Source organism: Chiloscyllium plagiosum, unplaced genomic scaffold, assembly GCF_037043375.1.
Source record: "Chiloscyllium plagiosum isolate Xiang-an unplaced genomic scaffold, Cpla_swu_hap1 HiC_scaffold_12, whole genome shotgun sequence".
NCBI lineage: Eukaryota > Metazoa > Chordata > Chondrichthyes > Orectolobiformes > Hemiscylliidae > Chiloscyllium > Chiloscyllium plagiosum.
The window spans coordinates 20,324,693-20,339,015 of record NW_028270150.1 but is presented as its reverse complement, the minus strand read 5'-3'; the positions used below and the strand labels follow the sequence as shown (position 1 = coordinate 20,339,015).

General features: G+C 42.4%; 1 protein-coding gene across 1 annotated transcript in view; it reads left to right on the top strand.

The window, feature by feature from the left end:
* The first annotated feature begins 6,543 nt into the window (after window positions 1-6,543).
* The window catches only part of LOC122555409 (ATP-binding cassette sub-family G member 1), a 93,665-nt gene continuing 85,885 nt past the window's right edge, over window positions 6,544-14,323 (top strand). Inside the window, exons 1-2 of the mRNA XM_043701392.2 lie at window positions 6,544-6,778; window positions 8,749-8,989. Coding sequence (XP_043557327.1) covers window positions 8,770-8,989 — 220 coding nt within the window. The 5' untranslated portion in view covers window positions 6,544-6,778; window positions 8,749-8,769. The remainder of the gene's footprint in view (window positions 6,779-8,748; window positions 8,990-14,323) is intronic.

The following is a 14,323-nucleotide window of genomic DNA, read 5'->3' as shown; positions in this document are numbered from 1 at the left end:
CAATAAGATCATAGCTGATCTTTTCATGGCCTCAGCTCCAATTACCCACCCGCTCACCGTAACATAGATGCACAACTCTCTGGGTGAAGAAATTCCTTCTCAATTCAGTCCTAAGTCTGCTCCCTCTAATTTTGAGACTATGCCCTCTTGTCCTAGTTTCATCCGCCAGTTGAAACATCATCTCTACTTTTATCTTGTCTATTCCCTTGATAATTTTATATATTTCTATAGGATTCCCCCTTATCCTTCTAAATTCCAATGATTATAATCCCAGTCTACTCAGTCTTTCCTCATAAACCAACCCCCTCAACTCCAGAATCAACCTAGTGAACCTCCTCTGCACCCCCTCCAGTGTCAGTACATCCTTTCTCAAGTAAGGAGACCAAAACCGTATGCAGTACTCCAGGTGTGGCCTCACCAGCACCCTGTACAGCTGCAACATAACCTCCCTGCTTTTAAACTCAATTTATTTTAGCAATGAAGGACAAAATTCCATTTGCGTTCTTAATTACCTGATGTAGCTGCAGACCAACCCTTTGTGATTCATGGATAAGGACATCTTGGTCCCTCTGCATAGCAGCATGCTGCAACCTTTTACCATTCTTGTAATAATCATTTTTAGATTAGATTAGATTAGATTAGATTACTTACAGTGTGGAAACAGGCCCTTCGGCCCAACAAGTTCACACCGACCCGCCGAAGCGCAACCCACCCAGACCCATTCCCCTACATTTACCCCTTCACCTAACACTACGGGCAACTTAGCATAGTCAACTCACCTAACCTGCAGAGTTTTGGACTGTAGGAGGAAACCGGAGCACCCGGAGGAAATCCACGCAGACACGGGGAGAATGTGCAAACTCCACACAGTCAGTCGCCTGAGGTGGGAATTGAACCCGGGTCTCAGGCGCCGTGAGGCACTGTTACTCCTACCAAAATGGATGACTTCACATTTATTAACAGGCATGTTCTTTGACTTCAGCCCATGGGGTCATAAGGCAGGGGTCACAGCACCCTTTGAAGTTCGGCCCGATCATCTGAAGCATATGCAATAGTCTTTTCATGGTCTGGTTACTGGGGAATACACAAAAATAACTCTCCCTTTTGTTTTGGCTGAGTACCACTCAACAAGTTAATGACTCTCCCATTGTTCAATATACAATCCAGGTCTGGGAATCCTTGTTTGCTTTTGACCTGTGGTAACTTTGGACTCTTTGATCTCCATCAAACCTTGCTTGCAGATTCTGTTTAGCCAGTTTTACATTGGGCCGAGTTACTTAGGCTGTTGACCACTTGACCATAATTGTTGATCAGGAACTGAACTGGATGAGTCACATAAACACAATAGCTACAAGACCAGGTCAGAGGCTAGGAATCTTGCAGCATTTAACTCACCTCCTGACTCCCCAAACCTGTTCACTATTCAACAAGACACAAATCAGGAGTGTAATGGAACACTCCTCACTTGTCAGGATTGGTGTCACTCCAACAGCACTAACTCAAGAAGCTAGACACCATTCCAGACAATGCAACCCATTTGACTGGTACCATAAAAACAAACATTCAGTCCTTCCACCACCAACACCCATTTAACAACAAGGTGTACCATCTGTAAGATGTACCGCAGAAATTCAGCAAGGCTACTAAGATAGCATTTTTCAAGCCCATGACTAATACCATTTAGAAGGACAAGGGGGCAGCAGACCTATGGCAATGCCACCACCATCACGTTCCCTTCCAAGACACTCAGCATCCTGGTTTGAAAATATGTCGCAGTTCCTTCAGTATCACTGGGTCAAAATCCTAAAACTCCTTCATGAATGGAGGATTGTAGGATTACTTACAGCAAGTGGACTGCAGTGGTTTAAATATGGCAGCTCACCATCACCTTCCTAAAGGCAAGTAGGGATGGCAATAAAGGTTGACTCCAGGTAATGATGCCGACATCCTATGAGTGAATTTTAAAAGGATAAATTTTAGGGTCAGGATCAGCTACGATCTTATTAAATGAAAGAATGAGCTCAAGAGGCTGAATCATTTACCTTAACTTCATTTTTTGCCTATAAACAAACATCTGAAACACTTTAATTCCTATCTTTTTGAATTTCAAAAATATATTTTATCATCAAAAAAAGTTCATGCATATAAACATTGTCACAAAAGCAGTTCTGTTCTGCACAACTGCATATCAAGTAAACACACAAAACCTTGGACTTTAACTACAGACAAAACCAAAGACCTCTCTTGCACACACAATACTAATATTTACATGCATTTGATGCAGTAGGAGGGTCTGATAACTGAATGGACCCCCATTTGCTTTCAGCAGGTAGACCTCAGACTATGGCCTTTCCCCACTGCGTCTTGGGGTGGACACTTTAACTCCTATCCCTGACCTGAAAGATATCAGGAAGAATTGTGAATGGACATTCAGTCCATCTTGGTGACACTGGAGCATTTGTATTTTTTTCCCTTTAAGGTGATAGGTGCTAGTAGACCCATTTATCACTTAACTTAAAATGTAAAACAATATTTTTCTCACATCCATTTGGAACATGTTTGCTATGTCCACTAAAGGCATGTCACCTTGCTAACTTTGGGGAAATTGGTTGAGTGGCAGATGACAGTAAGTAGGGATAAAGGGAAGGTACTCAGATTGGCAGGATGTGACCAGTGATCATGCATACAGATGTACAGCGGAAACAGACCCTTCCGTCCAACTCATCCATCTCCCACAAGGATCTGTGTTAAGGCCTCAATTATTCACTTTAAGTTCTTGATTGCCAAGAGGATCAAAAGTTATGCAGAGAAAGCTGAAAAATGGGATTGAAAAACTTACCAGCTATGACAGAGCAGACTCGATGGGCTGAATGGCCTAATTTCTGCTCCTGTGTCTTATGGTCTTATTATTTATCAATGACTTGGATAATGGAGTACAAAGCCATAGCCAAAATTTTGATGACAGAAAGTTAGATGGCATTGCAGACAGTTAGACGCGAGCATAAAATTACAAAGTGATATGGATAAACTAAAAACTGTGAATCAAATTGTGGAAGATGGTGTTCAATGTAAGAAAACTTGAGATTATCCATTTTGGACTAAAAAAGAGATAATCAGGGTACTTTCTAGATGGTATGAAGTTAAATACAGAGGATGTCCAAAGATAATTGATGGTTTAGATACATAGAAGTTTAAAATGTCACATGCAAAAAATAATTAATAAAGCTAATGGAATGCTGTCCTTTATAGCTAGAGGACTAGAGTACAAGTACAAAGAAGTTACACTGCAGTTATACAAAACTCTGATTAGACCCCACTTGGAAATTCCTCTTGCAAAAACAACAATATTCCATTTACCTTCTCAGTCACTTGCTGCACCTGTACACTAACTCTTTGTGATTCATCTACCATGACACCAAGTGGCCGTTGTACTACCAAATTCTGCAATTTCTCTCCTTTTAATTATTTTATTCTTCCTGATAAATTTTTGCTCATTCACTTAACCAGTGATATTCTTTTCCAGGCTTGCTATTTCCCCTTAACTTACTCTCCTACCTATTTTGGTTTCACCAGTATATTGATACTGACTGTAAATATTTGAGGACCCAACACTGGTAATCCTGTAAGTGACAACTTACCAACCAGGAAAGGATCTATTTATGCTGACCCTCTAAATGAAAGCAGAGAACTGTGGATGCTGAATACCTGCAGTGAAATCTATAAAAGTAACCCTGAGCTTCAACTTACCTGCCATTTCAACACACCACATTGTTGCCTGGCCATCACATCTGTTTCAGGCTTGCTTCAGTGAAGTTCCGTCCAAGCTGGACGAACAGCATCTGATTTTCCACTTGGGGACCATGCAACCTCAAGACTCAGTACTGACTTCAATAGTATTAGAATCTGAACACTTTCCATGTCTTTTATCCATTCCCAAACCCAAGGCTCAATCATGATATGGGCTGCTTCAACACAGCCAAAGCATCTTCGCCTACTCAATGTACCCATTATCAGTTTTTCTCCTTCAACCATCCCTTTTTCTGCTTAACCTTCCTATTTCTCTGGGCTCCAACTCCACCCATCCATTTACTCCTTTTTCTACATACCCGCTTTCATCAGCATATACACCACCTTTTCTCTGGTGTAAGCTCTGAAGAAGGGTCACTAGACTCAAAACATTAACTCTGCTTTCTTTCCACAGAAATTGCCAGAGCTGCTGAGTTTAGATTAGATTCCCTACAGTGTGGAAACAGACCCTTCAGCCCAAAAAGTTGGCAATGACCCTCCGAAGAGTAACCCACCCAGACCCATTTCCCTCTGACTAATGTACCTAACACTACGAGCAATTTAGCATGGCCAATTCACCTGACCTGCACATCTTTGGACTGTGGGAGGACCCAGAGGAAATCCACGCAGACACGGGGAGAATGTGCAAACGCCACACAGACAGTCGCCCAAGGCTGGAATCGAACCTGGGACCCTGGTGCTGTGAGGCAGCAGTACTAAGCACTGAGCCACTGTGCCAACCCAAAGTAAAGAGAAAAACTAAGCTTCAGTGAGCCTGATGCAATTCGATCACACAACCTTCTCATCTGAAGTCAGACGCGCTACTGTTGCACCACAAGCCCACTGTTTGTCCTGCTGTTACTGTATTTGTTTATGCTTACTAACTGTCATCGAGTCATCGAATCATTCAGCATAGAATCAGACTCTTCGGTACAACCAGCCCATGTCAACCATAATCCTAATGAAACTAGTCCCATCTGCCTGGCCACTTGACCCGTATCCCTCCAAACATTTTCCATTCATGTACTTATTTAAATGTTTTTTAAACATTGTAAATGTACCCACATCCACCACTTCCCTTGGAAGTTCATTCCACACATGAACTATTCTCTGTGTAAAAGAAATTGCCCCTCTTGACTATATTACTCCCCTCACCTTAAAAATAGTCTTTAAATCCACCACCATAGGGAAAGACACCTGCCATTCATCCCATCAATACTCCTCAAGATTTTACAAAACTCCATAAGGTCAAGCCTCAACCTCCTACATTGCAGTGAAAAAAAGTCCCAGCCTATCCAGCCTCTCCCCTTACCTCAAACCCTCCATTCCTGGCAACATCCAGGCAATTCTCTTCTGAACCCTCTTCGGTAAGTTTACCAATCCCTTCTCTGTGCTAACATATTACCTCCTGCACCATGTTTTCTGATCTTGTGTAGCAACCTTTCATGAGGCATCTTATCAAATTACTTTTGGAAATTAAAGTACGTCACATTTGCCACTCCTCTCTATTTACTATGAGTGCTACCTACTGAGTTAAAAAAAACTCATAGATTAAATATACGTTTCATTTTTTTCAGCTCTATTCAAAATGTCCTTTTAAAAAGAGTTTTGTGTTTAATAACCTTTTACCCATGATCACTGGCAGCACTGCCTTGGAAATTAATCTGTGATTCATAGATTCATAGAGTCATAGAGATGTAGAGTGCGGAAACTGACTCTTTGGTCCAACTTGCCCATGCTGATCAGACATCCTAAATCAAGAGTCCCATTTGCCAGCATTTGGTCCATATCCGCCTACGGTACACCCTTCCTATTCGTGCACCTATTCAGATGCCCTTTCAATGTTGTCATTGTACCAGCCTCCACCATTTCCTCTGGCAGCTCATTCCATGCACACTCCACCCTCTGGGTGAAAAAGTTCCCCCCTCAGGTCCCTTCCCCTCTCAAACCTCTCATTTTAGACTCCCTGACCCCAGGGAAAAGACCTTGACTATTCACCTGTGGCACGTTGGCTCATTGGTTAGCATTGCTACCTCACAATACCAGGTACCTGGGTTTGATTCCAGCCTCGGGCGACTGTCTGTGTGGGGTTTGTGCATTCTCCCTGTGTCTGCATAGGTTTCCTCCGGGTGTTCCAGTTTCCTCCCACAATCCAAAGATGTGCAGGTTAGGTGACATGGCCATTAAAATTGCCCATAATGTTCAGGGATGTGTAGATTAGGTGCGCTAGTCAGGGGCAAATGGGTCTGGGTGGGTTACTCTTTGGAGGGTTGGTGTGGACTCATTGGGCTGAAGAGTCTGTTTCCACACTATAGGGATTCTATGATTTTATAAGCCTTTATAAGTTCACCCCTCAGCCTCCAACACACCAGGGGAAACAGCCTCAATTCATCTTGAGCAATATAAGCATTATGACATGTACTTTTTAATATATAAAATTACAGAAGAAAGGAACAGCCCTGGAAGATATAGGGGGAGAAACAAAGAACAACAAAGAAAATCCAACCAGAATCAAACCTGGGAACGAGGGAGGGACAGTAATAGGAACATGGAATGAGAGAGATAAAGAGAGAGAGGAGACAAGGAGAAGAGAGGAAGGAGGGGAGAAAAGAAAGGAGGGATTGGAGATGAATAAAAGTTCGGGTTGAGTGGGGAGAGAAAAGGAGGCAGGACAGTAGTTAGGAGGTGGTTTGTCACCGCCCCTTTTGGCTGTGTTCAGAGTGTGTGAGTGTCTTGCAGAGAAAGACAGACAGGAGAGGGATTCAGGCACACATACACACAGCTCCTGCTCTCTCTGGGTACCATTCCCAATCCTCTCCTCCCTGCATCCCAAACGCAGCGCCAGTCACATCTTTCCTGAACAAGGCGAAGCGACCGGTCAGCGGCAGAAAAACAAAACAAAACATCTCGTTTTAAACACCTCAGCTTTTCACTTGATCGCTGATAAAAGATAACAACGGTTTGGCAGAGAATAGTGAACGGTTCCGAGAGGGTAAGTTGTGTTTTTGTGCAACGTGTGCACGAGTGTTGTATTAACTCGTAAAAGACTTAGATTTTTTTTAACCCCCATCAAATAATTGTGTAATATTGACATTGCATGAACCAAAGTATTTGTCGGGAGACAGTCAATTCAAGCGGCGGGATGGTTTGGAAATGTTGCAAATGGCAATTTTCAATGTTTTAATAATGACGCATCCAGAAGGCAGTGGTTGCAATTTAATTCCTGGTCGAAACTGCGGAGTGAAATATTGCTAAAAGTTCCCTACAATGCTGAAGTAGCAAGATTAAAAAAATCCATATTTTAATAAACTCAGGCTGCCAACGAGATGGAGAGAAAGATGATCCCTCTTTATCTCCAGTATGGAAACAGACCTGGAATGGATTTGCAAACATTACCTGTTTATTTAGTCAACCATGATTGCTTGTTTTATTTTTGTTGAGTTGTGTGTTTTGTGTGTGTGCTATTTTTAGCTTTGAAACATGGATGTGGGCTCTGCTGTTTTACCCCACATTTAATGCAGAATAATTGAATGCATTACTGTGTATATTTAAACCTTTTGGGGTGGTTGGTAATTGGATAGCCTGCTCCCTCTGGTATTATGCTGCTGTCTATCATCTCGACTGTTTATATATCTTGTGGAGATTCATCCTGAGCTGCTTTGACCGAGAGTAACCTCGCTCTTGTTTGATTTCTGGTTGAAGGAGAGGATGGTCGTTGCTGCTTTTCTCTCAGCAGGAGGCAGAAGCGAGGAGTTTGTGGTTCGCTGAAAGTGTAAACTCTTAACAGTTTCTTGCACAGTCACATCGTTTCAGACATGTCTCATTACATGCAGAGTAATGTTGCAGGGCTGTGTTTGTTGTTGTCTGTCTGTGTGTTGAACTCCCTTTAAAGAGATTGAGAAAACACACCACAGAAAAGCAAGCCCATTACATAAAGGACACTTCCTCCGGTGCATTTATTACTATTGTTAAATAAACATTTTTTTATAAACATGATTCTAACGTGTGCAATGAATTGCACCAGAGCAATGTTTTGTAGGCGGGACCTTTGAAGGTTTTCTAAAGGACAGGTCGACAGCAGAAGGAGATTGCCTGAGGCAGGTTGTAGATGCTGGAGCATCTGTAGAGTAGGCTACTGCCAGAATAAACTGGGTAGTGACACACCCCTCCCCCAACCCCACCCCCACCCCATCCCAGTCCATTCAACCCACAGAATGGGATGCCATTAGCAGCCAAGGTACCTTTAGGGACGGGGGAATTGGAGGGGTAGAAAGGAGGGGCAATCGCGATTCTTGCCTCCTTGTTCCGGAGTGTGCCTGCTTTCATGTGTCCAGGTGAATTAAGATGTTCCAAGATCCACAAAAGGGATAGGTTGACTGATTACTTACTGGAGCAGTAACCTGGAGCCCTGGAGCAATAAATCGGAGGCACAGGTTCAGATCCCTGGCTGGGGAATGCCAATTCAGGTAATTCAATAAATATGGGATACGTTGACCATGAGACTACCTGACTGATGTCCTCTCATTTCCATTGGGAAAGGAAACCACCATCTTTACCTGGTCTGTCCTACATGTGACTCCAGATCCACAGCACTGTGGTTGACTCTTAACTGCCCTTTGAATAACTAGGAATGGGCAATTACTGCTGGCCTAGCCAGCCGCATCCTGTGAATGAATAGAAAAAAAGTCAAAATTCCACTGAGTTAGTAATGCCCATCCAGGAATGAAATAATCTGGTTTCGCCAATGTATGATTCCAGACCCTTGGCAATGTGTTCACTCTTAATTGTCCTTTGAAATGCCTGAACAAATCACTGCCATTGCTAGGTATTAAAGATAGGCACTAAATTCTTGCCAACCTGTGAATAAAGAACAATGAAGTCAATGGAAAATTTATTTTAAAAACATCAATCACATTTTCTGAAGTGTTGACTCTGATCAAGGCTCTTTGCCTGTTGTTACAGAACAGTGTCTGGACAGAACTGATGACGGACCCCAAATCAGTCTGTGTCTCAGTAGATGAAGTGGTCTCAAATGGAATGGCCACCCGACAAGCCCCCATCTTCCAGATGCGTTTAAAGAAAGTGGAGAATGGGGTGACAGAGGCCCACCGTTTCTCGTACTTACCACGGCGGCTTGCAGTCACTATTGAGTTCAAAAACCTCTCCTACTCTGTCTCTGAGGGCCCATGGTGGAGGAAGAAGGGTAAGGAAGTACATTGCCTTGAAACATTTAGTGAAAGTTCCATATTGGGTAAACGCTATGCACCAATGGTGATCAAACATTGTTGGTGATACTGAATTAGAATGAGCCTGTACAATTGTAATGCAATGTCTATGTATAGTATTGGTGTGCTTATATATATGGTTTATACATTCATTGCAGTGCTGACTCAAATATGCAGACTGTTACCCAATTTTATGACTGGGTTTGAAGGCACTTGCAATTATCCTGTCACACCCACAGGACTTTCCAAAAAACACCTCACCAAGGTTCATTACTCCTGAGGTCCAGTGATTGCTGTTATGTAGCCACATAGACCGCAAAGCAACATTAAGGAGAATGATGACTAACGTTAACATGGCTTTGATTGCGAAGAACCGGTGCTGGCCAGCAAGCTCGCAACTCTCCGTCAATGAGTAACAAGGGATTATTTGTCTTATGCACACCTCCAAATTAATAGTCAAAAAGAGTCACTGGAGCTCGGGAGTGTCACCTAGATGATGGGCAAGAGGTACCCCTCTTGCATATAAGTTTGGAATTTTTGCTTTGAGGATTGTTGGCTGGCTGCAATGTCCTCTAAAGGGAGGGGGTTAGATCCTGCAAAGATCGACAAGGAATTGCTCAGGTAGTGGGGAGCAAGGGAGAGCCCCTGCCTAAGGGAATGTGGAGACATAGCAAGGGAAAGGCCCCACAGTATCGTGTGGTGCACCTTCTGGCCTACAAAAATAATCAGTTTGACTTTTACTTTTTCTCTGGCCATTTCCTGATTCCGGAGCATCCCGCATGCGGTGTTTAAAATTATAATCAGTATCCGAACAGACGCTAATTTGACTGCAGCAGTAGTCATTATTAAAGGAATCGGCTTTGCTATTTTCTCAGGTACAGTTTGAGTGAAAATATTCTCATCTTCCTGCTCAACCATTTCTCAGTGATTTTAAATCTCTGATTCTGGTTATTGACCCACTCACCAAAAAGAATAAGTTTCCTCTAATTACGCTATCAAAACCTCACCTCATCCTGACAACCTGCACTACGTGACCTTCTATGTGGAATAACTTTTCCAAAGCTATAACAGATATAGCTGATCCTTAGTAACCCTTGTTTTGACGCTTACTAAACACTTTACATCTTTCTTGAACCACTTTTATTCATGGGATAAGGGCATTACTGTCCAGACCAACATTTATTGCCCATCCCTAATTGCTCAGAGGACAGTTCAGGTTCAACCACTTTGCTATGGGTCTAGAGCAACATAATGGCAGATCCCCTTTGCTAAAGGACATTAGTGAACAAAATGGACTTTTCTGAATCAATTGGTTACATGGTCACCATTGGGCTAGCTTTCTATTCTAGATTTGCACTGAATTCAAATCTCAGTACCTACCATGGTATGACTTGAACCCCTTTCCTCAGAACATTAACATAGGCGTCCTGGATACGAGCCCAGCACAACACCACACCTGACCAGTAATTTACAATGTTCTAAACTGACATCTTTAGTTTTATGAAACATATAACTGCAGATGCTGGAGCAAACTGTGACAGAAATTGTTGGAGAAACTCAGCCGGTCTGGCAGCATCACTAGAGAGAAAGCAAATTAATGTTTCACATTCAGTGACCCTTCTAGAGAAGGGCTGACTCTGGTTTCTTTCCACAGATGCTGCCAGATCTACTGAGTTGAGCAATTTCTATTGGTGTGTTTTTTTCTTTACGTTTATGCATAATTGCTCGATTTGTCAGGAAAATGAACCAATATGTTTTGTTTTTTTTTTGAAACACACTATCAATCTGCTGTACCACCTTTAAGGATTTTTGTGAAAATCCTTTTCCCTACGACGAAACAATTGTGCTTGACCCCCTGAGGTTTTATTTGTATTTACAGCTATTTATGATGTATTTTTTAAAAAAAGAACCTGCGAAAAAAAAAGCGTCTTCTAAAATACAGGGAGAATTCGAGTCAGAACCAGGTGCAATGCACCATAATGTAACACAGCAGCTTCAGTCTCTGGTTACTGTTGGTCATTGTCTGATAGTAACCTCCAGCTGAAGCCTGGCAAGCACTCAGGAGCTGATTGGTTCTCGCTGCGTTGTTGCCGGGGGGGAAAGAATAGCAAGAATGTGTATTGAGAGGGATGCCATTTCCTAAATAAACGATAGCGTAGATTTGTGAGCTGATGTTTTCTTTTTATTTCTTGTAAGCGAAAGGAATAAGATTAAGCAAGGCAGTGAAAAAAAAACACTAGTCTATTGTGATGGACTCATAATCGCAAGGTAAAGGGAAACATAGCTCTATGCTACTCTCTCCCCACCCCCACCTTCCTCTAGCTTATCTCTCCGCGCTTCAGGCTCTCTGCCTTTATTCCTGATGAAGGGCTTTTGCCCGAAACGTCGATTTTACTGCCCCTTGGATGCTGCCTGATCTGCTGTGCTCTTCCAGCACCACTAATCCAGAATCTGGTTTCCACATCTGCAGTCATTGTTTTTACCATATTGCTGTATAGCAAGAGGGAGAGAGAGGGATAAACAGAGAGAGACGTAGAGGGAGACAGACACTGAGACACAGAAACAGACAGAAAGACACAAAGAGAGACAGAGAGAGAGAGACATGGAGAGAGACACAGAGAGACAGATAGAGGCAGAGAGACAGAGAAACGCAGGGACAGACAGAGAGACAGAGGGAGAGAGAGAGACAGGGAGAGAGACACAGAGAGACTGGTAGAGGCAGAGAGACAGAGAGATACAGGGACAGACAGAGAGACAGAGAGAGACACACACACACACAGAGCCAGGGAGAGAGACAGAGGGGGAGAGAGAGAGAGAAGAGGGAGAGAGAAAGACAGAGAGACAGAGAGAGAGAGAGAGATGGGGAGAGCCTGGGAGAGAGAGACAGAGGCAGAGAAAGAGAGAGAGACAGAGAAACAGAGAGACAGAGAGTGTGAGCAACATGCTATGTTTGGCTTTCAGAATCAGTGGGACTCGGTACCTGTCAAAGGTAGCAGCAGCTCCATATTCAGAACAGTGACTGAAGTCAGGCACATCGTCGGTTCATTTTAGCTCACTATTGTGCTCAGCTTTTCACTTGACTACATTATTTCTGCCAGGGTGAATGGTAGTCTGAATAAATTCTGGCAGGATGAAGAATGTCACAAAGTTATTGTTGCACTCCTACCTTAATGTTGACTTCCTCAATTTTGGACTATATATTTTATATTGTTATTAAATTCCCACTTCATGTACAGAGTCCATCTTTGAATCGCTAATGATTGATTCACTTTGGTTGTAAGGAAAGTCTGACATCGAATTTTGATTCAACATTCTAATTGTTCCAAAAACAGCACCTGTCATTGTTGCGTCATTTCATACTGTTAGAAGAAGAGAAATGGAACAGTCTCACTGAATCTTCCCAAAGTTATTCTGCTTCCAGCTTTTTTTGGAACCAAATGAATATTTGATTGTCAGAGATAAAAAGACAGATAAAAAGATGCATATGTCATGATACTGATTTCACTTTACTTCATTGATACCTTTTAGATCTGCACTTCATTTCTCTGGAACTTTTTTCTCATTTTATCCCAAGCGTCCTCTGCGGACTCCTTATTATGTCCCAGGACCCTTTTAGTTTGCTGGACTTTGCACTTCTTTATTTTTCCAATTTTCTTCCTAAGAATTTGCTCTTAAAAATCTGTACCCAGGTGCCTTTGTACCCAAGATGATGCTGTAATGTGAGAACTTGTAAACTTTTCATTGAACTCATTTGAGTCCAATGACAATAAAGCACATTCAATTCAATTCAATTTCTTACCCAAGTAGCCATTCTTTAGACATGAAGTGAGATAGTGAATGCTGGGAAGAGAGGGTGGAGAGGGCAGGTACAAAGGAAACATCAGAGTCAAGCATGATCCTATCCTCCTGCACACATGCCTACTTGCCACGCCATACACGTATTGTTCCCATGTGAGTGTGGAGAAAGTGAGGACTGCAGATGCTGGAGAGTCAGTCGAAAAGTGTGGTGCTGGAAAATCACAGCAGGTCAGGCAGCGTCCAAGGAGCAGGAGAATTGACATTTCGGGCATAAGCCGTTCATCAGGAATATGCAAACCTGACCTCACTCATGCTTACAGACATCACCAGAGATAATCACCAACACACCTTTTCTTGCGGTATATGAAACTATCAATCTGTGAAACATTTGCTATTGAGCTTGGTCAAAGATTAATAGTCAGGTGGTCAAAAGTTTGAGAAAGTGAGGATTGTTGGTCAAAGAGATAGGTTTAAGGAGCACCTTAAAGCGGGAAGGGGAAGTGGAGGGTTGGAGAGGTTTAGGGAAGGGATTCTTGTGCGTATGGCTCCGGCAGTGGCAAGTTACAACCACCAATGGTCACATTGGAGGAGTGCAGGGATGTCAAAGGCTAGAGAAGGTGACAGACATGGGGAGGAGTGAGGGCACGGAGTCATTGAAAACCGGAGTTAGAATTTTTTAAATTCAAGGAATATGAAACAAAAACAATAAATGATGAAGGTGAACCACATCTCAGTTGTGACCTAATTGAACAACAGTAAATGACCTACTCCTGGTCTGATATCTTTCAGAATTCTTCATGAAGTTCCTGTATCCCAAAAGCAAACATGGGTGCACACAGTACAGGTAGAAATTAAGAGGGTATATGGCCGATGTAACATACACTAAACCATGTTTCCTGTGACTTTTAAGCCATTGTAATCTGGGAGATTCCTGATGTTCTTCCTTTGCATAGAGAATGAAAATATATATTTTACTGCTCTGTCACTTAGTTATTAGAACAGATTGTGACAACCATATCCTTTAATTTTAGATAGAAAATAAAGTATACCCCTTTGTTCAGAATCTTTAAATTATAACCTTTAAAAGCCAGCAGACAAGACTCAGTTTCTTAATTTTCAAATTAAAATCTAGGACTTTATTTCACAGACGAAACGATCAAATTAAATTTGCTTTATAGTGCAGGTCATAATATTCTGAAAGAAAACCACAAAATTTGTGGAAATCTGAAGTTGAAAACTAGACATTTCGAATGTGGTAACTCTTTCTTGAGAATGGCAATGTTAATTGAATCCCTGAGTAGGGATAAATACAGGAAGTTGGCATAAAAATACAGATGGGAGGAGAAAGTGAGGTCTGCAGATGCTGGAGATCAGAGCTGAAAATGTGTTGCTGGAACAGCGCAGCAGGTCAGGCAGCATCCAGGGAACAGGAGAATCGACGTTTCGGGCATAAGCCCTTCTTCAGGGCTTATGCCCGAAGAAGGGCTTATGCCCGAAACGTCGATTCTCCTGTT